This window comes from Rhinopithecus roxellana, chromosome 8, assembly GCF_007565055.1.
Source record: "Rhinopithecus roxellana isolate Shanxi Qingling chromosome 8, ASM756505v1, whole genome shotgun sequence".
Taxonomy (NCBI): Eukaryota; Metazoa; Chordata; class Mammalia; order Primates; family Cercopithecidae; genus Rhinopithecus; species Rhinopithecus roxellana.
The window spans coordinates 130,051,192-130,073,457 of record NC_044556.1 but is presented as its reverse complement, the minus strand read 5'-3'; the positions used below and the strand labels follow the sequence as shown (position 1 = coordinate 130,073,457).

General features: G+C 37.6%; 1 protein-coding gene and 1 pseudogene across 6 annotated transcripts in view; one reads left to right on the top strand and one right to left on the bottom strand.

Annotated features, from left to right (window-relative positions):
- CEP350 (centrosomal protein 350) overlaps window positions 1-22,266 on the bottom strand; it is a 167,876-nt gene that overhangs the window by 20,705 nt on the left and 124,905 nt on the right. For all 5 annotated transcript variants that reach the window (XM_010375655.2, XM_030935149.1, XM_030935150.1 and 2 more), the window contains 7 exons: window positions 19,908-20,119; window positions 16,256-16,400; window positions 12,199-12,359; window positions 8,354-8,493; window positions 5,239-5,321; window positions 1,420-3,422; window positions 92-499 (listed from right to left, as the gene is read on the bottom strand). In XM_010375655.2, the coding sequence (XP_010373957.2) occupies window positions 92-499; window positions 1,420-3,422; window positions 5,239-5,321; window positions 8,354-8,493; window positions 12,199-12,359; window positions 16,256-16,400; window positions 19,908-20,119 (3,152 nt within the window). The remainder of the gene's footprint in view (window positions 1-91; window positions 500-1,419; window positions 3,423-5,238; window positions 5,322-8,353; window positions 8,494-12,198; window positions 12,360-16,255; window positions 16,401-19,907; window positions 20,120-22,266) is intronic.
- LOC104671997 lies at window positions 17,352-18,678 on the top strand (annotated as a pseudogene). The gene has a single exon (XR_004058643.1). The product of XR_004058643.1 is annotated as a malate dehydrogenase, mitochondrial pseudogene (transcript).

Sequence of the window (22,266 nt, the reverse complement as noted above, 5' to 3'; positions counted from 1 at the left end):
TAAAGAAAAACAAAACAAAATGGCTAAGAATCAAATTTCAGACAATGGGAAAGAAGTTTAAAAACTAAAATTACCCTTTTATTTTACCTACCTGTTTGTAGACCCTTTTGCTAGTGCTTTCTATATCTAGACCTTTACTGGCACAGCCAAGCAGTTTTGTAGAAATACTGATGCTGTGAAGATCATGGCCTAATTCTTTCCATTTCCAAAGTTCTTCTGCTGCATTATGTACAAGAATCTCTACTTCCTCTGCAGTATGGGGGACTGCCAATAATGTTTCACATGGCTGTTGGGTTACTCTTTTAGATTCTGCCATTAGAGGTACAATGGTTGCTTCTGCCTTATTCTTTTGGATCTTGTGAGAAGAGCTCAAACCAAAGTCTTCATCAAACCAGTCTTGATCATCTCCTAATGTGCTCAGGAACTCCCGGCTGAGCTCAAGTTCAGCAAGTCTCTTAGCAAGTTCTTCCTGCCCACTGGCACCAAATACTGGGCTCTCCTATAGAAATGGAACCATTCAAACAGAGCACCATTTAGGGACCTCATATCATTTTTCTTTTTAATAAAGACAGAGTAAATGTACTATTTATATATTTAATATTTCTCTGTAAGCAAGCAGAATAAAAAACAATATGGTGGCCACTAATAAACAATCTTAAGAAAAAGTTATCCTGTTCCCTCAATTCTACTTATATAAACCTTACATATAATTGAATTTTTATAAAATGCTTATTGATTAGGGCTCTCCCCGCTTTTTGTATTATCATTATTCTGTTTCTAAACAACTGTCCATCTATGGGATATGGAAATGGGATATAAAATTTCTCACCTCTGGTGACCATCTGGCTCAAGTTACTCAAAGTCATTACTTTTGCTCAACTGTCCATGGGCAACATAAACAAGCTGATAGTCTGAGTGCATGTCACAGTGGATATATTTCATTTTACCAGAATCAACATCACAACTGCTAACCTCTGCATACTGGCCAACCATGGCTGAGTAGATATGTAAACAAACAATTTCACAGGCAAAAAAGAATTGGGTGGTGAGCCACTGGAAAACTCCATGGAATGAATTTGTTCAGTGAATCTGGAAGGAAATGTAATTTGTGGACAGTACAGGGGTTGTCAACTAAGCAGTTTAAATGGATATTTTAGTTCCCCAAAACCTGCCAGTGCTTGTGACAACCCTATATTGACTACTCATGACATAATAGAGGACAATTACACTTCAGCCAGGAAAAACAGCTACAAGGCCTTTAAAAACTTGTATAGTGATCCTTCTCTAATAAACAACAAGTCAAGGAAAAAAAAACCTATCAGGAGTTACAGAATTAAAATGTACTATATAGGCAAGGTAAGTTGCCTTGTTAAAAGTGTCAAAAGGTATACTGATACTTTTTCTAGATGAAATACTCACCGGTCTGGGACACATATCTGGAGAGGAAATCTCTTCTTTTTCATCTTCCAATTCAGACCTTAAGAAGCAACTTGAAACACTTGGTGACTGTTCCTCAACATTTTGGGATAGGTCTTGGGGTGTTACTTTCTTTTGGTCATCACCAAGAAGCTCCTGATTGCTAAGCTGGATTTTCTCATCTCGGGTTTTTTTGATTTGTTGTAGTTGATTGACTGTGTCCTTTACAAAGACTTTTAGTAAACTATCTGTCAGTAAGCTGATTGTTTCCAGTTGTTCTTTTGACTTTTTTTCCTCATTCAGTGATGACTTCAGTTGGGCTTCCAGCTGGTTTTTTTCTCTTGTTAAAAGATCCAGAAGTGGTGTAGAAAGCTTTTCTGAAGTTTTAGCATATAGGTTGTCCTCCTGTTCTGTAAACTGCTGTTGCTTCTGCAATTCTTCAGAAAAGGTATTGTCTAAAGTATCATCTTCTGCAGCAATGGAAACCTTTTCTGTGGCATCAGAAATGAGGTCTTTGTTTTCCTTTGAAGAAATCTGTGAATCCACTGAAGACTGCTGGTGAACATGGGCTTCAAGTACCCCAGAAATGTCCTGTACATTGTCTGTTTCTATTTTAAGGCTTATATTTCTATTAACTGAGGCTTCTATATCATTCACACTAGGTAGGGATTTCTCATAAAAATATTCACTGGCATCCTTTTCTCTGTCTTTTGGACCCTCTGTATCATTTTGCTCTTGATTATAGTACTGATATTGTTCATCTGAGTAAGAGTCTTCATCTTCATTAATGTCTACATAGTCATCAAAATTTTCTGGAATGTGAGATATTTTTTGAGGAGGAGCAAAAATACCATGCTTTTCTTTGCACTCAAAATATGCAATGCCATCATATGTTCCATTGTTATTTCCTTCAGGTTTATCTAACTCCACTCCCGCCCAAAATCCTTTAGCAAAACTAGTCTCACCTTTGAATCGAAGAATTCCTGGCTGAACATTTCCAATCAACACCCTATCACCAATGTGGAAATCAAATAACTCATCTGCAGTAGGAACTGAAGCCAAGGAAGGGGATTCAGTAACTTGCTGTTCATGCTCCACATCGCTGCGCTCCTTATTTTTCATCAGCTCAGTAGGGGACTTGAGTTCCAACAGCCTGTCAGAGTGAACACTGCTATGGATAGAAAGGCTTTTTTCACTTAGGCACTCACTGATTTCCTCATTACTACCAAAGCTAGTGGCTCCACTTGTGGAGCTCCTCATTGGCTGTGGCTTATCTCTGCAAGACTGAGAGTCTTTCCTGAGTGACAGCAAAGATGACACCTCAAAATCATCTTTGTATAATTCAGCTGAAATTTCTTTCTTGAAAGAAGACACTTCAAAATCTTCAGAGTATGGTATCTCTTTAGGAGCAAAAAGATGTTCTGACCAAGACAAATCTTTTTCCTTTGTGTTCTTTTGTTCATGAATGTCTTTTCCTGATTGGATGTTTGGACTATGATTCACATCTTGATCTGACTGTCTCTCTTTCAACATTTCCTCACTTTTATGGAGATTTTCAATAGCTAATTCAACTAGGTCTTTCTGAACATTTTCAGAATCCAAAGGAAGATCTTTCTTTGAAAGAATTTCAGATGAGTCTCCCTGTTCTAGGACTAATTTCAGTAAGACATCAGATTTACCTTCTTTAGAAAAGGCATCTTCAATCTTACTCTTCTTCAATTTTGTGTATTCTATTTCTTGTATTTCTGATTTTTTACTAGATTCTTCAACCTTGCCATGTGACACATCAAGAATTCTACTAGCGGCATTTAATTCTTTGAGAAGATGTAATGCAGGTACATTTTCTAGAGAATCTCCAGATTCTTCCCTGATTTTCCTTGATGATTTGAGAACTGGAGATGGGGTCTGAAAATCTTCTGTTCGACTGTCCCATTCATTTACTCTCTTTGCATATGCAGATAAAGACCTTTCTGATATGGATCTCTCAGAATCTGACAGTGAAGCATCTTAAAGAAAAAACAAATCACCACATCAAAATGATTTAACCACAATCTTTCAATTTTGTGAACCAAAGTTTAGAGAAAAGCCAAATTTTAGTGGAAAAAAAAAAACCCTCTAGTCAATAAATATGACCTGTTTTGGCTACTTTATAAGTTTTTCTTTTAAGAGAATATCATCTGTATCAACATTTAAAATTGCTTAAAATTCTAAAGTTTGGAATAATTTCTTAAGCATTGTCTTAACTTATAAAGTGAAGAAAAATATATCTAAGTTGATGGAGCCATTGCTTTGCACATTCATCCTCAAATCATGCAAAAATAGAACTGTATGATGGTTATTACAAACATTTTTCAAACAGGAAACTAGTGAAGGAGAAACAGACTTCCATATATACTTCTAAAAGAATACATTTTCCTAGGAAGTTCAACTAAGCTCTTGAATTAAAAAGAAAACAGATCAACTATTTCTGCAAATATAGCACTTTAAGAGCTAAACTTGCAAAATATGATCAAAGTACAATATAATGAGTTAACAAACCAAGAGTTAAAAGTTTTAAATTCAAATATCTTTTTTTTTTTTTTTTTTTTTAAGAGCAAGAATCTTGCTCTGTCACCTAAGCTGGAGTGCAGCGGTCACAGCTCTGTGTAGCCTTGAACCTGGGCTCAAGCAATCCTTAGCCTCAGCCTCCTAAGTACCTGGGATTATAGGCACGAACCACTGTGCCTAGCCAAATCTCTGTTTTGTCACTGATGTTTCTTTGTGCCTCAGTTTTATTTTCTCACTGAATTGCATTTTATTTTTTTGAGATAGTGCCTCACTTTGTCACCCAAGCTGGAGTGCAGTGGCTGATCACAACTCACTGTAGACTCAACTTCTTGGGTGTAAGCGATCTTCCTGCCTCAGCCCCACAAATAGCTGGGACTATAGGTGTGCACCACCATGCCCAGCTAATTTTGTATTTTTTGTAGAGATGGAGTTTCACCAGACTGCCCAGGCTGGTCTCAAACTCCTGAGCTCAAGTGATCTGCCTACTTCAGCCTCTCAAAGTGTGGGAATTATAGGCGTGAGCCGCTGCGCCTAGCCTACATATTATTTTCAATAATTAACTTTGTTTTGGTTAAACTGAAAAAATGTGTACAGCTATTTACCTGAGAAACAGTTAGGCTGAAAATATACATAACCAGATAAAAAATCTGGTTAGGGGAAATTTAGAGATGCTGATGATATACTCAGCTATTTAATCATTATGCTTCGGTTTTTCTAATAAATTTTGAACAATAAAGACTGATTCAGCTGAGTGTGGTGGCTCATGCCTATAATCTCGGCACTTTGGCTGAAGTGCTGGTAATTTTCAACCAGGCTGAGGTGGGAGGACTGCTTGAGCCCAAAAGTTCGAGACCAGCCTCGGCAACAATGGTGAGACACCTATCTCTTAAAAAAAAAAAAAAGATGAGCTGGGTGTGGTGGCATGTGCCTGTGATCCTGGTCCTGGTTACATGGGAGGATTGCTTGAGCCCAGGAGGTCAAGGCTGCAGTAAGCTATGATCATGCCATTGCACTCCAGCTTGGGTGATAAGACTGAGACCCTGTCACAAACAAAAAAATACCCCAAAAAACCAAACCAAACAAACAAAAAGGATTCATATAATTTACACATAGCCAATAAATCACTTTAAAATATAAAAGTAACTTTAAAATGTTAAATAATGTAATTAAGAAATTCACTTTTTAATAAAAAGTATAGAGGTAGAATTTTGTAGGCCTCTGCATAAATCCTTAGACTATGTAGCTACAAGTTAATTATTTTTTCTAGTTACATACCAACATGTTCAGCAATAGACTCCAGGGATCCTCTAGAACGTTCTGAGTCTGTCAGTGATTTCCAATTCTTTGCTGTTTCAGATCTGACGTGTAAAAATTAATAAGCAGAAATAAATATATTACTATAATAACTGGTAACAAAAAGCAGACATTCTTAGACAACTGCTTCTTTTCTCTTCTCCACGGTAGGTATGTCAATCTATGCCACTTTCATCAAGCCTATTTCTAATTCTCATCACTCTCACTAAATGAGCTTGCCTTTGTCACTAGATAACAAAAACAGAGGTCATCAGGCATGAACTTTACCTTCAAACTTTTACCTACAAGTTTATCCATATTCACAGCCATCCTAACTGCCTTTCCTTCTGTCTGCAGGATGAAAAGTTGTCTCTCTCTCTCATTTGTTCAAAGCTATTTGTTCAAACCACCCTATATTACTGTCCTCTCTTGTTCTTTATAGATAACAGAAGAGGCTACATTCATTCTCTTTATTTTCTTGACTTCATTTGCTAAACTGTAATACTTGGCTTTTACTTCCTACCTTTTTTTTTTTTTTTTTTTGAGACAGAGTCTCACTCTGTCGCCCTGGCTGGAGTGCAGTGGCCGGATCTCAGCTCACTGCAAGCTCCGTCTCCCGGGTTCACGCCATTCTCCTGCCTCAGCCTCTCGAGTAGCTGGGACTACAGGCGCCCACTACCTCACCCGGCTAGTTTTTTGTATTTTTTAGTAGAGACGGGGTTTCACAGTGCTAGCCAGGATGGTCTCGATCTCCTGACCTCGTGATCCGTCCGTCTCGGCCTCCCAAAGTGCTGGGATTACAGGCTTGAGCCACCGCGCCCGGCCTACTTCCTACCTTTTTATAATGCCCTAAAATGTTGCTATTTTATCATCTTGAGTACCTGGCTCCCATTTATTCCCTCTTAATGCTATCTCCTCTGGGTGATTTATGGCTTCAACCACTATCTATGTGCTTATCATCCTCATATTTCTAACCCTGTTAACTTTCCTCATAGTTTTACTTAAACAACAAGCACTTAAAAGTTAACACTTAAAACCAAAATCATAAGCCTCTCACAGAAAACCACCTTTTTCATTTACATTAATGAAAACTTGACCCAATCAACTACCTAAGAGAAACCTGGGAGTCATCTCAGACTTGCCCTGCTACCCCATCTAGCACTTTAACTAGTCAAGTCTACGTTTTTTTTTTTTGTTTTTTGAGATGGCGTCTTGCTTTGCTGCCCAGGCTGGAGTGCAATAGCGCGATCTCAGCTCACTGCAACCTCCATCTCCCGGGTTCAAGCAATTCTCCTGCCTCAGCCTCCTGAGTAGCTGCAATTACAGGCGCATGCCAGCACACCGGGCTAATTTTTGTATTTTTAGTAGAGATGGGGTTTCACCATGTTGGTCAGGCTGGTCTCCAACTCCTGACCTTGTGATCTGCCCACCTCAGTCTCTCAAAGTGCTGGGATCACAGGCATGAGCCACTGTGCCTGGCTCAAGTCTACTTTTTAATTCTTCACTATCCTAAAATATGTCTCCTATTTTCTATTCTTAATACTGCTTACTTGAGGTCTGGCTTCAGACTATTTTTCTTCCTGTTTCTAAGCTTACTCTTTTCTATCTTTCCTCTATATTGTGGTCAGAAAGATTTCTGTAAACACAAATATGACTGTGTCACTCTCTGGTTAAAATCCTTCAGTAGCTTGATTAAGAAAATTACAAAGCCATTCAATAACGTATCATGTAGAAATTAAAATGTACACTTCATAATAAATGGAAAAATATATATGTAACAAAAACACACACAAAATCTGAGCATAAAAAATCCTAGAAGGAAACATATCTAATTGTTGACATTTGCTATTTTGGGATACTTAGGTAAGATATGATTTAAACTCTTTTCTTTTTACTGCTTCCCTAGAAATAGTAACAATAATAATAATAATAGCAGCAGCTAATGCACGATGCTTACTGTGTCCTATGCCCTGTTAAGTCTTTTAACCCTCATAACAAGTATATTAATCAGGTATTATTATTACTCCTTTTTAATAGGCTATGAATCCCTATTAAAAAACTGAAGCACAGAGGGGTTAAATAACTTGCCCACAGTTACAGAACCAGCTAGAAATGGAGCCAGGATTCAAATTTAGGTAATGCTAAATTAATTGTAATGAGCCTGCAATACCTCTCTAACAAAAATGTCTCAAAATACTTTTTAAAGAAACCTTCAAAGGCTCCACATTTTCTAAAAGGTAAAACACAAACTGCTAAGAACAAATGAGTACAAGGTTTTCACAGTTTGGCTTTTATTTATTGTTCCTTCTGCTAACTCCAGCAATATCCTATCATGTTCAGCTTCTATGATATGCCAATCTGTTTTTTTTTTTTTTTGCTTTTAGTCATTCATGAATAACATTCTTTCTGAAATGACCCCTATTTCTCAATTGAACTGATCTGTCTGACCCCTATTTCTCAATTGAACTGATCTGTCTAACCTTTTTGTTCAAAATTTAGTTTAAATATTATAACCTGGCTTCCTAATACACAATATTATATATTCTAATGTTGTAACTTAGTATCTTCTGTATTTGCTTACTGACTGCATACTACTCCATCACTTGCAGAGAACCGTCATTTACTGAGTTATTCATCCATTTTTGGACATAAAAATTGTTTCCAATGTTTTATTATATAAAGAATGTTATGATAAATATATTCATGCAAATAGAGATTTGCAGTACCCCACATTTTCTCAATTTAGACTTCCAGAAATACATTACTTCCAGAAATACATTTTTGACTTTTGAAACATAGCCAAACTGTTTTTTTCAAAGGTCCACATCAACTTATGCTACTACTAGCAATGTTGGAAAATACCATTTTCATTGTACCCATCAGACTGCAGGATTAAAAATGTATTTTAAAATTAATACCTTACATATGTAATTTTTAATTGTAATACATCACAGTTTTAATTTACTGACACTAAAAATAGAAAATAATATTTTTACTTCTATAATTTCAGTTACTTAAAAGATAACTTCTACTGAAAATATTCCCTTATTCCTTTTCCAAACAAGGCAGAATACAGACAATTATAAAAAATTTCTACCTGTGTAGTGGTGTGAGGGGTTTGATCTTGGGTTTTTCAGAAGCTGAGGAGAGTGTTTTAATCTGAGGCTTGGCTGTTGGTGACGTTTCCAAATCTCGGCTAAGCTCGGCTTCAGTTTTCTTAATAAATTCATCATACGACTAAGTTCAGAAAAATCAGAGGAGTCACTAGGCATAATTTTAAAAACTTATTTTAAATTATAAAATAGTATATTTTAAGGTAAAATATTCAAACAGTAAAGAAGATGCAATATAAAAATCTTCCTCCTTGCCCCCTCAGTGTCATTCTCCAGAACTCTATAGTTATTTGTACATCCTTCTCAAAATAATCTATAAGCAAGATATATAATTGTAATTCCAGTATCAATTAAGAAACGACATTGTGAATCTACAGAAATTTAATACTATGAAGCAATAATTAATACCTTGCCACATTAAAAAACTTCTTTAACTGACTGTATTTGCTAAAGAGTGTACTGCTACTTTCATGATATTTTTAAGAAGTTAGCCATTCTGTTCTGAGTTTCAACGGCAGTAAGTTTCTTATGGGCTAAGTACTTAGGGATACAAATTATAAAAAGAGAAAGGTATAGCTGAGCGTATGATAGTTCAGAAATACAAAAAAAAAAAAAAAAAAACTTTCCTGGTTATTACCCATTCTGTAAACAAAACTTTACTAATTTATAATTTGTATGAAATATAAGGGAATCCCTTCATCTCATACATCATTCCTTAGTTTTCTGGGCTGAAGTCCTTACTTTTTTTTTTTTTTTTTTTTGAGACAGAGTCTCGCTCTTTCGCCCAGGCTGGAGTGCAGTGGCCGGATCTCAGCTCACTGCAAGCTCCGCCTCCCGGGTTCACGCCATTCTCCTGCCTCAGCCTCCCGAGTACCTGGGACTACAGGCGCCCGCCACGTCGCCCGGCTAGTTTTTGTATTTTTTAGTAGAGACGGGGTTTCACCGTGTTAGCCAGGATGGTCTCGATCTCCTGACCTCGTGATCTGCCCGTCTCGGCCTCCCAAAGTGCTGGGATTACAGGCTTGAGCCACCGCGCCCGGCTGAAGTCCTTAACTTTTACAGCTCTATTTGAAATTAGTGTTTTGTTCAAAACTGTATGTCTGGTATGTAATGTCCTATTCACAATGTCTGATCCAAAGTAGCCTATCAATACATATTTATAGAATGAACTAATGGATGGATGGATGCTTGTCAACCGCTACGGATCCCTAAAATCTGGGCTGAAATCACTACTTTTACAACTCTCATCATCCATGTTACCTTCATCTGAATTGTCAACATTTTAAGTAACTCCTGGTTAACCTACACCACAGCTAGGTGTTCTAGCTCAGTAGGTATACATGAGGACTATGACTACTAAGATCTGAAAGCTATACATTTATGAGTACAGTCCACTTATTAAATCTGTGATCAAATAAAATCCAATAGATTTTTCGTATTAACTGGTATGTATTTTATATATATATATATCTCATATATTGTAATTTAAAAAGTTAAATACGGAATTTTCTTTTGTCTTTGTTTACGCCATTACGTAGAATGCTGGAAGAGATGGATCATATGGGACTTCTCTAGAGGGCTCTTTTCTGACTGACATAGTTATTAAGGAGCATTTTTGAGCAATACTATTCATTCTAATAGTACTTTATCTCCAATAGTTACTTCAGTGACTCATTAGTTGACGTATAAGATGAAATCCAAATTCATCATTTTGACTTCTAAGGTCCTGAATATAATCTGTATTTTTAAATTTTGTTTCCACTTCTTTCCAGCATGAACTCCCCAGTATGGTCACTGTATCTTAATCACTTTTCCTACTGTAACCATTGTGTAAGTTACAATCCCTATTCCATCTGTGTACTGTGTACCTGTTTAAATGTTTATTTTCTCCAGATCTATTAACAGGCCTCTTTTCTATGTGTAAGACAATACAATGGTAAAGGCACAGAATTTAAAATTAGAACTAGATTAAAATCCTAGTTTCACCATTTATGAGCTGTGTATCCTTGGATAAATCATTAATCTCACTGAAACTCAGTTTCCTTATCTGTAAAAGAGGGATAATAATACTCACACCTTGTTGTGAGGATTAAATGAAAAATATGTGTAATCAGCTGAGCTCTTGGCACATAAATAGGCATCTGAATATTTGATGATTAAATTAATAGCGGTAGGAGAAGCATGTGTTTGCTGTTACATAACAAGGACCAAAAGGTGGAAATTAAAAGGACAGAAATTTTGGCTAAATACAACAAAGAGTTCTTCTAATACTTAGAGCACTTAGAGTTTAACACAGAAACCAATTAGCTCGAAATTTTGAAAATTCCTATTACTGGAAGTGTTCAGGTAAAAGTTGAATGATGTTCTCTGGTGATGAGAGGAGAAGGGATTCTTGCAATAAGTAGGAGATTCAGTCTGATTCTACAATGAATGTCATGTTCTAGGAACACAGGGCTGGCAGAATGTGTGTAATAGAAAAGCAGAATGTGTGTAATAGAAAAGTAGTGTGAGGCAGAACATCTAAGAGACTATGCAGACAGTAGAGGCAAGAGGTCACAAGGGCCCCAACTAGCCCGGAGGCAGTAGGAATGGAAAGGAACAAACAAGAAACTTTATTAAAAAAATCCATGAGAACTAGTGACTCAATGGACAGGGAAAAACAGAATAAGGAAGACATCCCAGCCTGGGACAGAATCAGGAAGGCTGCTACAGCTTGGGGGAAAATTCAAGTTAAGTTATCATTTAGAATCTATTCAAATAGTACAAAGAGTTGTACTATTTAATAAGTTGTGTGGCATGAAACACCATTCTGTGAAATAAGGGAAGGGAAAGGGAAAGGGGAAGGGAAGGGGAAAAGGGAAAGGGGAAGGGGAAGGAGGAAAGAAAAGAAGAAAAAAAGGGGAAAGGGAAAGGGGAAGGAAGAGGAAAGAGGAAAGTTGGGGAAGGGAAGCAGCAACAATTCCAAACGGTAAAATTATTTACCTGGTAGTTCTCTGCTTACAAGGGTATAGATACCAATCTTTCTTTCAAAGGCCTAATCTTTCTTATTTAGAAAAAAAAAATCTAATACTTTATTTTAATATTTATTTTTTAGAGGTGGGGGTCTTGCTATGTTACCCAGGCTGGAGTGCAGTAGCTATTCACAGGTGCAATCATGGTGCACTATAGCCTCAAACTCCTGGCTTCAAGCAATTCTCCTGCCTCAACCTCCTGAGTATCTGGGACTTCAGAACACATCCCTATATATAGCCAATTTTAATATTTATTTTAATACTTATTTTAATATTTAAATTAAAAATTTAATGTTTAGGCCGGGCGCGGTGGCTCATGCCTGTAATCCAGCACTTTGGGAGGCCAAGGTGGGTGGATTATGAGGTCAGGAGATCGAGACCATCCTGGCTAACACGGTGAAACCCCGTTTCTATGTACTGTATACTAAATATACAAAAAATAAGCCGGGCATGGTGGCAGGCGCCTGTAGTCCCAGCTACTCAGGAGGCTGAGGCAGTAGAATGGTGTGAACCCAGGGGGCGGAGCTTGCAGTGAGCACAAATCGCTCCACTGATCACTCCACTGAACTCCAGCCTGGGCGACAGAGTGAGACTCTGTCTCAAAAAAAATAAAAATAAAAATAAAAAATAAATAAAATTTAATGTTTTAAGCAAGAATGTCCTTAGACACCCTCAGATTTTTTTTAAGAGAATAAAATGTGGCACCACACTAATAATGAGGAATCCTAATCCATTACTTTATTAACAACATTAAAAACATTTTAGATGTCACATACACATTAGCCTTGACATTAAACCCCTTTCTTCCTATGTCTAACCTCTAACTGCTTGATCAGACTGGCTTCTTGGGCTTTCAGTCTTTCCTTTTGCCTTTTTTTCTGTTCCTTCTTCAACTGGTTCACAACTGATTTTCTTTTCCGCAACTCATCCTTCAGAGCTCTGATCCTACCTTCAATGTCACTCTGGTCAGATGTAGTTTCTGAAAGAGATACATAATCTTTTATTTATAATTTTGACTTAAGCATAATGTTAACTCAGTAACTACTAATAAAAAGCTGTAATGTAATATTCCATTTAAATAAAGCCAATCTAATAATTAAAATATGAGCTTCTGAAAAAAATGTATTACTAAAATGCATCCCTATAATTTCCCCCCCTGCCACACACACTTTATTTTTGGCTTGGTTCCTCCTATTTATTTTCACTTTCTAATTGTACTACTTGAAATTATAAATAAATCTTGCGATACGTTGTCTTGGTAAGACATGCAGCCGGAAGTTGAGAAATTTTTAGACTGATGAAATTTGGATATTCTGCAAGAAATTACTTCTGGTGACAAGATAATCATATTTAACTGTCTTTTGCCTTGGTTATTAATACATAATTTAATAGTTTTTAAGTCGTATTAAAATCAAACTAGAGTTTTACCACTTCAAATTGCTTGTGATTCATTAGCTGATGGCTTAATATCACATTAAAAAGAGAGAAATTATAAAGAAATAGACTCTGCTGTAATCTTTCTTTGAAAGCTCTCAAAATATTTAAAATAAATGAAAGGAAGCTAGTTAAATCTTTCCTCTCCAACAGTTCACATATACAAGACGTCTACTCATAGCAACATCATGAAAAGGATATTTCATTATAATGTGTCATACACATGCTATGAAAACAAACAGGTATCATTTAAAAACACTGCTTATTTCACTACACATGGAAATTACATAGCATAGAAATTACTGTTCCTCACACCTCCCTCAATCACACAATGGTGTCATTTTCATACACTAATGTTGAGTGAGACATTTAATAGTCTTACAATAGAAATAATATCATACACAAATCTTAAGACTCAGACTTAACATTACGTCAAAGACCAGGATTCTATCAGTTACTTCAGGTTAAACTGCATAAGAGCTAGTTATAGAAGTTATTTAAATGCAAAAAGATTACAAAAGTCTTTTTAATAGTGTGGTTGGTCTAAATATCTGAATAAGAAATAATAAAATGTGAGTTCCTGTCACTTCTATGACACTGAGTTAAGGCATACTAGGAAAGTTAGGCTTGTTTTATATTAGTGGTGGCATCATACTGAGCCCTTAGCATAAGCAAGGTTCAATTATTTATTATGTACTTCCAAAATTATTATTTTGATAAGATTTTGTAGACCACTACACTCTTACAGGCTTAGTTTCAATTTTGCCCCCAAAATAACTATTTTAAATTAATATTTTAAAAAATTGTATATGCCAGCAGTGATTTTCTAATAAAAAAATATATTTACCATCAATGGTTGAAGATTTAATAGCAGGCGATGAAAAACCTGGGGTTTTTAGATGAAAGACCTTGGAAAATGTTTATGTTTTTAAGTACTAAAGAAACCAAACACAGGCCGGGCGCACTGGCTCATGCCTGTAATCCCAGCACTTTGGGAGGCCAAGGTGGGCAGACTAATGAGGTCAGGAGTTCGAGACTACCCTAGGCAGCATGGCAAAACCCCATCTCTACCAAAAATACAAAAATTAGCCAGGTGTGGCAACATGCGCTTGTAGTCCCAGCTACTCAGGAGGCTGAGGCAGGAGGATCATTTAAGCCCAGGAGGCGGAGGTTGAAGTGAGCTGAGATCATGCCACTGCATTCCAGCTTGGGTGACAGGGCTAGAGACTGTCTCAAAACAAAATAACCTGCTAGAATAACTTGTTTTTAAAAAATGAGTTTCTGATTATTTGACACACATTGATGACATTAGCTTGGTTGATAAAACTCTCCATCATTTAAGTAAAGGTATTAAAACTCTACTACATTAATATCTGCCACTTCTACAAATACTGAATATAAATAATGTCATCTTGAATAGGTAGTGAATCTGTAGTTTAGAAACCTCAGAGCTACTTTTCTTTTTTTTTTTTTTTGAGACGGAGTCTGGCTCTGTCGCCCAGTCTGGAGTGCAGTGGCCGGATCTCAGCTCACTGCAAGCTCCACCTCCCGGGTTTACGCCATTGTTCTGCCTCAGCCTCCCCAGTAGCTGGGACTACAGGCGCCTGCCACCTCGCCCGGCTAGTTTTTTGTATTTTTTAGTAGAGACGGAGTTTCACTGTGTTAGCCAGGATGGTCTCGATCTCCTGACCTCGTGATCCGCCCATCTCGGCCTCCCAAAGTGCTGGGATTACAGGCTTGAGCCACCGCGCCCGGCCAGAGCTACTTTTCTAAAACCATTTATTCTAACTTAAATAAGCGTCACCAATAAAACAGTATCTTACAAACATTACTATTAATCCTTGGTGCATAACTCATGCAAGGATGGTTGAAACATTATTCCATTGCTAACAAACGAAAAAGATAAGCCAGTATTGGCAAAGAAACTTGAAGAAAGTCACCAGTAAGTAAGAGATACAGGATAAGAACGCATGTTTCCAAGTATTCAAGTTTATGTCTACTGACAAGTTCTTCTCTTGGAAGCAATTTTTCACCAACATACATAAAAGCAAATATATAAAAACATTAATAAATTTCCACAGAGAAATATGAGACAACATTCTTCAACTGGCCTGACTCAATTATTCTATTCCTAAGAATCAATTCCACACTGAAATATACAAAAAGAATTTTTATCATATATATGATAAACACACATATAAATGACCTATGGTATCACACACACACACACACACGAGTCATGCACCACATATGATGTTTTGGTCAATGACAGACTACATATCATATATTGTAAATATATGATAGTGGTCTCAAGATTATAATATTTTTACTACACCTTTTCTATGTTTAGATATACAAATACTTAACATTATGTTACAACTGCGTATAGTATTCAGTATAGTAATACTGTACAGGTATTACACTCTAGGAGCAAGAGGCTATACCATATGGCTTGAGAGTGCAGTAAGGCTACACAATCTAGGTTTGCCTAAGTTCATTCTATGAAGTTCACATAATAATGAAATTGCTTAATGACACATTTCTCAGAGCGTATCCTGGATGTTAAGTGATGCATGACTACATATATATGTGTAAATATTTACATAAAGATGTTTATTATAGCATTATTTGCCATTGTGAACTATTTGAGAAAATCTAAATGGCCATCACTAGGGAAACAGTTAAATAAATTACGGTACATCTACTCTTTGAAATATTATATAGTTACTCAAAGAAGAAAGAAGAGCTGTAAATATGGGTGTAGGAAAATTCCATGATTTATAATTGTCTGACAGATGGAAAACAAAAGGGTACAACACATAATCAATTATGAAAACAACAACAACAACAAAAAACAAAGAATAACATTTTTCATGTTTCCTTTACTAAATGTTTACTCTCAAAACTAAAACTGAATTCAAAAAGCAATACACTGGGCCAGGTACAGTGGCTCACACCTGTAATCCCAGCACTTTGGGAAGCTGAGACGGGCAGATCACCTGAGGTCAGAAGTTCGAGACCAGCCTGGCCAACATGGTGAAACCTCGTCTCTACTAAAAAAACAATACAAAAATTAGCCGGGCGTGGTAATGGGCGCCTGTAATCCCAGCTTCTCGGGAGGCTGAGGCAGGAGAATCGCTTGACCCTGGGAGGTGGAGGTTGCAGTGAGCCAAGATCGCACCACTGCACTCCAGCCTGAGTGACGGAGTGACACTCCATCTTAAAAAAACAACAAAAAAAAAGCAATACACTGAATATGCCTAACTCAATATATTCAATATGGCAATACTCAATATGGTATTAGTCTTCTTCACAATCCTACATAAACCCACCACTGTCTGTCTACATATGCTTCCTAAAGTCAACAAACTCCTTGAAGCCTTTTAGAGTAGAGGCTGTTCAAATACAACACAAATAAAAACTCCTCATGATTAGTCTTACCTGACTGTGTCATAGATAATGACTCATCTGACCAACTATAACAGTGCTGATGGGACTTGATAGGCAGGTGACATTGTCCTCCAGTCCTATGACTTCCTTTGCTAGACTCCTGCTTTGACACAGATGTGCAGCTTTTGGGAAGTGACTGTTCAAACAGAAAACCAAACAGAAACTATTTTGTGATATAATTGTAAAATTCTATTTAAAATTTGAGATACTAGCCATATAAAGATAATATTTACAAATAATTTAAGAGAACTGTTAGGACCTAAGTGAAAAAAGTTTACAAATTATTCAACCTGGGAGAGCTGATTTTTAAAAAAAGTTTACAAATTATATAAAGGATAAGACCTCAATTTTTTTCTGAAGACATAGAAAAAAATTATAAAAGGGCATGCTTTTAAAAAGTTTTACAATCAATTAGAAGTGATTATTGTGTCAGTGATATTTACCCCTCCCCCAATTCTTTTAATTTTGAAAATACTCAGTATGTACTTTTACAGAAAGGAGAGAGGAAGGGAAGAAGAAAACAGAGCATAAGAAGTTTGCCCACAAGAGAACAAAAGACAAAATTTCTACCCTGACATCAGGTGGAAGTGAGATGCCTGATTTGATTCCTGACTACTATCACTTCCTATCCCTGTGACTTTGGGCAAATTTCCTAGCTTGGGGATTAGAACAGTATCTATAGGATTCTTTCAAGGGTTAAATGAGATAATCCACGTAAGGCACTTGGTAAATACTTCGTAAATAAACACTTAATAAATATTAGCTTTTATTATAAAAACTACTTTAAGATATACTAGTTTTGATTTCCTTGATATATTTTCTTGTGAAAAAAGCTCTAATTTTTAATAGTCAATCAGTTCGTGGCTACTCCGAGCCTCATCAATAATGATGCTAGGTAGAATATAATTGATTTATAAGAGCTAATAAACTTTTAAGATTGTATAAATACAGTTTGGTTGTAAATTCCTGGAAGGCAGAAATTTACAGAATAATAGATAATGCTACAAGTAAATTATCTATATGTCTAATATTATCATACAATAAATAAGAGACCACTAACATAATTATTAAAAGCCTTTAATAAGTCCGGTCACTCTCGCGAGGCCCCACGGAGCGGAGCCGGGAGTGCTGTGGTGTGTGGAGGTCGTTGGAGTCACTTGCCTGTCAGCAGCTCCTGTGTCTGCCCGTCGGCGCCCCTCCCGCTCCAGCCATGCTTTCCGCCCTCGCCCGGCCTGCCAGCGCTGCTTTCCGCCGCAGCTTCAGCACCTCGGCCCAGAACAATGCTAAAGTAGCCGTGCTAGGGGCCTCTGGAGGCATCGGGCAGCCGCTTTCACTTCTCCTAAAGAACAGCCCCTTGGTGAGCCGCCTGACCCTCTATGATATCGCGCACACACCCGGAGTGGCCGCAGATCTGAGCCACATGGAGACCAAAGCCGTTGTGAAAGGCTACCTCGGACCTGAACAGCTGCCTGACTGCCTAAAAGGTTGTGATGTGGTAGTTATTCCGGCCGGAGTCCCCAGAAAACCAGGCATGACCCGGGACGACCTGTTTAACACCAATGCCACGATTGTGGCCACGCTGGCCGCTGCCTGTGCCCAGCACTGCCCAGAAGCCATGATCTGCATCATTGCCAATCCAGTTAACTCCACCATCGCCATCACAGCAGAAGTTTTCAAGAAGCACGGAGTGTACAACCCCAGCAAGATCTTCGGCGTGACGACCCTGGACATCGTCAGAGCCAACACCTTTGTTGCAGAGCTGAAGGGTTTGGATCCAGCTCGAGTCAACGTCCCTGTCATTGGTGGCCATGCCGGGAAGACCATCATCCCCCTGATCTCTCAGTGCACCCCCAAGGTGGACTTTCCCCAGGACCAGCTGACGGCGCTCACTGGGCGGATCCAGGAGGCCGGCACGGAGGTGGTCAAGGCTAAAGCCAGAGCAGGCTCCGCCACCCTCTCCATGGCGTATGCCGGCGCCCGCTTCGTCTTCTCCCTTGTGGATGCAATGAATGGAAAGGAAGGTGTTGTGGAATGTTCCTTCGTTAAGTCACAGGAAACAGAATGTACCTACTTCTCCACGCCACTGCTGCTTGGGAAAAAGGGCATCGAGAAGAACCTGGGCATTGGCCAAGTCTCCTCTTTTGAGGAGAAGATGATCTCGGATGCCATTCCTGAGCTGAAGGCCTCCATCAAGAAGGGGGAAGATTTCGTGAAGACCCTGAAGTGAGCCCCCGTGACGGGCGGCCAGTTTCCTTAATCTATAAAGGCATCATGTCACTGCAAAGGTGTTGCAGATAACCTTTGTATTTTAATTTGCTTTGGTGATGATTACTGTATTAACATCATCATGCCTTCCAAATTGTGGGTGACTCGATGGGCACATCAATAAAAGCCATCCTTGATTAAAAAAAAAAGGCTTTAATAACCTAAAAATGCTGATTTCAAGTATGTGCACAAGGACACTGAAATATTTTTTAACATAATATTGAATAGGCTCTTCAATGAATAAAAAATGTTCTTCTGGCCGGGCACAGTGGCTCACGCCTGTAATCCCAGCACTTTGGGAGGCCGAGGTGGGAGGATCACCTGAGGTCGGGAGTTTGAGACCAGCCTGACCAACATGGAGAAACCCTGTCTCTACTAAAAATACAAAATTAGCTGGGCATAGTGGTGCATGCCTGTAATCCCAGCTACTTGGAAGGCTGAGGCAGGAGAATTGTTTAAACCCAGGAGGCAGAGGTTGCAGTGAGCAGAGATTGCGCCATTGCGCTCCAGCCTGGGCAACAAGAGCGAAACTCCATCTCAGAAAAAAAATGTTTTTCTTCTAGATCTTCTAGGTGCTGTAACATAAATGAACCTGATTGACTTTTCAATGGGGAAATAAAATTAATTCTTTCCATCACAATAAAAATGGAAGACTCTAACAAAGAATATTCCATTCTGAATTTGGGCAGATCTTTTTTTAAACATAAAGAGGCTTTAACAATGTCTGTGTATACTTTAGTATACCACAGTATACTAAATATTTAATATTGTTATGCTAATTATTTGCTATATTTTAAAAAAATAGTTAAGTTTCTATCTGGAGTTTTTACCAGCTAGTTTTTTTTTTTCTATAAAGTACACAATTAAGGACAATATAGAAAATCTTAAGTCTAATAATGGCCATTATCTTAATTTAAAATCAATAACTGTTTCAGGCCTGCCTTTAAGAGGTTAAACCATTACTTTTATTCTACGAGTTATACAAAAGTTATTAATTCAGCTACAGTAAAAGTACTCTGGTGTGGTTTAAAATCTTACTGTTTTTGTTATGTGAAAAAACAAACTTCAGAAAGAACTTGTGTTGTTCCCACAAATTGTTTTTCATAAAGACTTTAGAAGTTCCTATTCACTCAATATTAACAGACTTGATAGCAAATGATTTTATAACCTCCACTAATGCCAAAATTCATATATTTGTAAATGAAAAGCTTTATTTCTTTTCATTTACATTTCTATTCTATTCAAATGCTATGTCCTATATGTTACAAATATGGTGACAGTTAACACTGTCATTAATAGCAATAATATAACTGTTAATATACATTTTAGACGGCTTTTTTCCAGAGAATCTTTAAGATATAAATATACATTAACTTACATGTTTACTAGGAGAGGTAGAAGATTCTAGTTCCTGTGAACAAACCATTTCTTCAGTAAGTATACTGTGATCTGGAGTCCCTGGCTGTTCTTGTCCAATAGACTCAGATGGTACATACTCAACAGCAGGGCTGCCTAATTCTTCTGGAATGGAGCTTTCACTGTTTAGATGAGAGTACAGAGGTACTGGAGATTCCTCTTCACTTGCTATTTCTAGAAAGAGAGGGTGAAAACAAGAAAAAAAGTATACAATCTTGGTCAATGGGAAAATTATACTGATAAACATTGTTTTTAGCATATTATTACTCGTTGCATTTTTGCCTCCCACAAACAGGAAAGTCATAGCTTCCACAGATGCACAGATCTATTCCTGGGTTATCTGTTTCACAGTCTATTTGTCTCTCTCTGTGCAAATGTATTATTTTAACCACTACAACTTAGAAGTCTTGATATATGGTAAAGTAAGTTTCCGCATTTTGTGGTTCGTCTTTGCTTTTTGGTCTTTGTTCTTTCATGTAATTTTTTTTTTTTTTAGATGGCGTTCTGTTCTTGTTGCCCAGGATGGAGTGCAGTGGCATGATCTCGGCTCACTGTAACCTCTGCTTCCTGGGTTCAAGTGATTCTCCTGCCTCAGCCTCCCAAGTAGCTGGGATTACAGGCACATGCCACCACACCCAGCTAATTTTTGTCTTTTTAGAAGAGACAGGGTTTCACCACAGCGGCCAGGCTTGTCTCCAACTCTGACCTCAGGTGATCCATCCACCTCAGCCTCCCAAAGTGCTGGGATTACAGGCGTGAGCCACCATGCCCGGCCTCATATACATTTTTTAATGAGCTTGTCAAAGGTTTCCTATGAAGAAACTTTGCTGTGTTTCTGATGTAAACAGTCTTGAATCTACAGATCAGTTTAAGGAGAATTAGTATCTTATGACACTGAATCTATGAATATGGAATAATGTTCCATTTGTTTTGGCTTTTTTTTTTTTTTTTTTACTTTTTGAGACAGGGTCTTGCTTTGTCACCCAGGCTGGAGTGCAGTAGCATGAACAGGGCTCACTGCAGCCTTGACCTCCCAGGAACAAGCAATCCTCCTGCCTCTGCCTCCTAAGTAGCTGGGACTACAGGCCTGTGCCACCATGCCCGGCTAATATTTCTGTAGAGGCAGTGTTTGGTCATGTTGCCCAGGCTTATCATGAACTCTTGAGCTTAAGCAATGTGCATGCCTCAGCCTCCCAAAGTGTTGGGATTACAGGCATAAGCCACTGTGCCCAGGCTGTTTTAGTTTTCTTTAACGTCTCCTAATAAAATTCTAAATTTTTCTATATAAAGATCTTGTACACTTTTTGTTAAATTTATTCCTAGGTACTTCATATTTTTTGCTTCTATTATATATTGTTTCTATTTGTATCTTTTTTAAAAAATATTTTTCTAATCAATTTTTGATCTACAGACATGCAATTGAATTTTGTATATGAATTTTATAACCAGAAATCTTTATAACCAGAAATCTTGTTAAGCTCACTTATTAATTGTAATAATTAACATGTAAATTCTGGATTATCTATGTGTGTAGCTTTATTAACTGTAAGTAACAAGAATTTTGCTTCTTCTCACTCCTTATAGCTTTTAATTCTTTTTCTAGCCTTAAATGTACCGTGTAGGACCTCTACACAATGCTGAACAGAGCTAAAAATAAGCATCTTTGTCTTATCTCCAAATCCAAAGGAACTTTCTGTATTTTATCATTAAGTATGGTATCTATTATAGGTTTGGGTTTTTGTTTTTGTTAACACCCTTTATTGGGTAAAGAAAGTTCCTTTCTACGGCTACTTTGATCTGAGGTTTATTTATTTTATCACAAATGCTTTTTATTTTTATGTAGTCATTTTTTTTTTTTTTTGAGAGAGTCTCACTCTATCACCCAGGTTGGAGTGTGGTGGTATGATCTTAGCTCACTGTAACCTCTGCCTCCTGGGCTCAGGTGATTTTCATGTCTCAGCCTCCTGAGTAGGGACCACAGGTGCGTGCCACCATGCTCAACTAATTTTTTTATTTTTGGTAGAGACAGGGTTTTACCATGTTGCCCAGGCTGGTCTCGAACTCCTGGGTTCAAGTGATCCACCCACCTCAGCCTCCCAAAGTGTTGGGATTACAGGCGTATGTCACTGAGTCTGGTCCACAAATGCTTTTGAAATTTTATCAAATGCCTTTCTGAATCCATTGAGATGATCGATTCTTCTCCTTTAATCTGGGTAAGGTAATTCACCACATTATCAACTGTTTAATGTGTGCTAATCCCACTCTGTCATTAAGTATTAGGATTTGCATATACAGTTGAACTTGGTGTGCTAATACATACT